Source organism: Monopterus albus, unplaced genomic scaffold, assembly GCF_001952655.1.
Source record: "Monopterus albus unplaced genomic scaffold, M_albus_1.0 scaffold6783.1, whole genome shotgun sequence".
Lineage (NCBI taxonomy): Eukaryota > Metazoa > Chordata > Actinopteri > Synbranchiformes > Synbranchidae > Monopterus > Monopterus albus.
The window spans coordinates 1-626 of record NW_018134640.1 but is presented as its reverse complement, the minus strand read 5'-3'; the positions used below and the strand labels follow the sequence as shown (position 1 = coordinate 626).

At 38.3% G+C, this 626-nt stretch overlaps 1 protein-coding gene across 1 annotated transcript; it reads right to left on the bottom strand.

Moving 5' to 3' along the window:
• Positions 1-6: 6 nt before the first annotated feature.
• LOC109954344 (vicilin-like seed storage protein At2g18540) lies at positions 7-620 on the bottom strand. Its single transcript, XM_020589707.1, has one exon. The coding sequence runs from the start codon at positions 549-551 to the stop codon at positions 24-26; it is 528 nt and encodes a 175-aa protein (XP_020445363.1). The 5' UTR covers positions 552-620; the 3' UTR covers positions 7-23.
• Positions 621-626: the final 6 nt, after the last annotated feature.

The window sequence follows — 626 nt, the reverse complement described above, 5'->3', positions numbered from 1 at the left end:
GCTGGTGCTGGGGCCTGGCTTGCTCATGAAATGAAACAGTTTGTTTTCTCCTCTGGGGTCAAAAGTTTTTCTCTCAGCTCATTCATTTCTTTATCATGTTTTCGCTGCAGTTCCTCCAGTTCTTCTTTGTCATATTCATCTTCTTGTGTCTTATGTTGTTGTATGAACTCATTCATCTCTTCTTCATGTTTCCTCCGCAGTTCCTCCATTTTCTCATTTTCATTTTTTTGGTTTTCTTCCAGAAGTTTCTGTTTGAATTCCATCAGTTCTTCCTCTTGCTTTTTCTGTAATTTACCCAGTTCTTCCTTCTCAGCTTGTTGCTGTTGGTCCATAAGTTCACGTTCCAACTTCTCCATTTCTTGTTCATGTTTGATGGTCAGGCTTTTTTTCTCCTGATCTTTGTCTTGGGTGGAACACTCCTTGACCAGTGCTTTCATTTCTTTTTTGTTTTTGTTCTTTAATTTACCAATTTCCTCCTTATGTTTCCTTTGGTTTTCAGTAGAAAGTTCTTTTTTAAGGTTTTCCATCTCTTTTCTGTGTTTCTCCTTCATTGTCTTGATTTCTTTTCTGTTTACTTCGTGTTGGCTAAGAAGCAGCAGAATCAGGTCAGCCAGTTCTCCTTTGTG

Excerpts from the sequence above, each read along its gene's own strand:
- LOC109954344 (XM_020589707.1), bottom strand. The coding sequence starts at position 551 with ATGAAGGAGAAACACAGAAAAGAGATGGAAAACCTTAAAAAAGAACTT.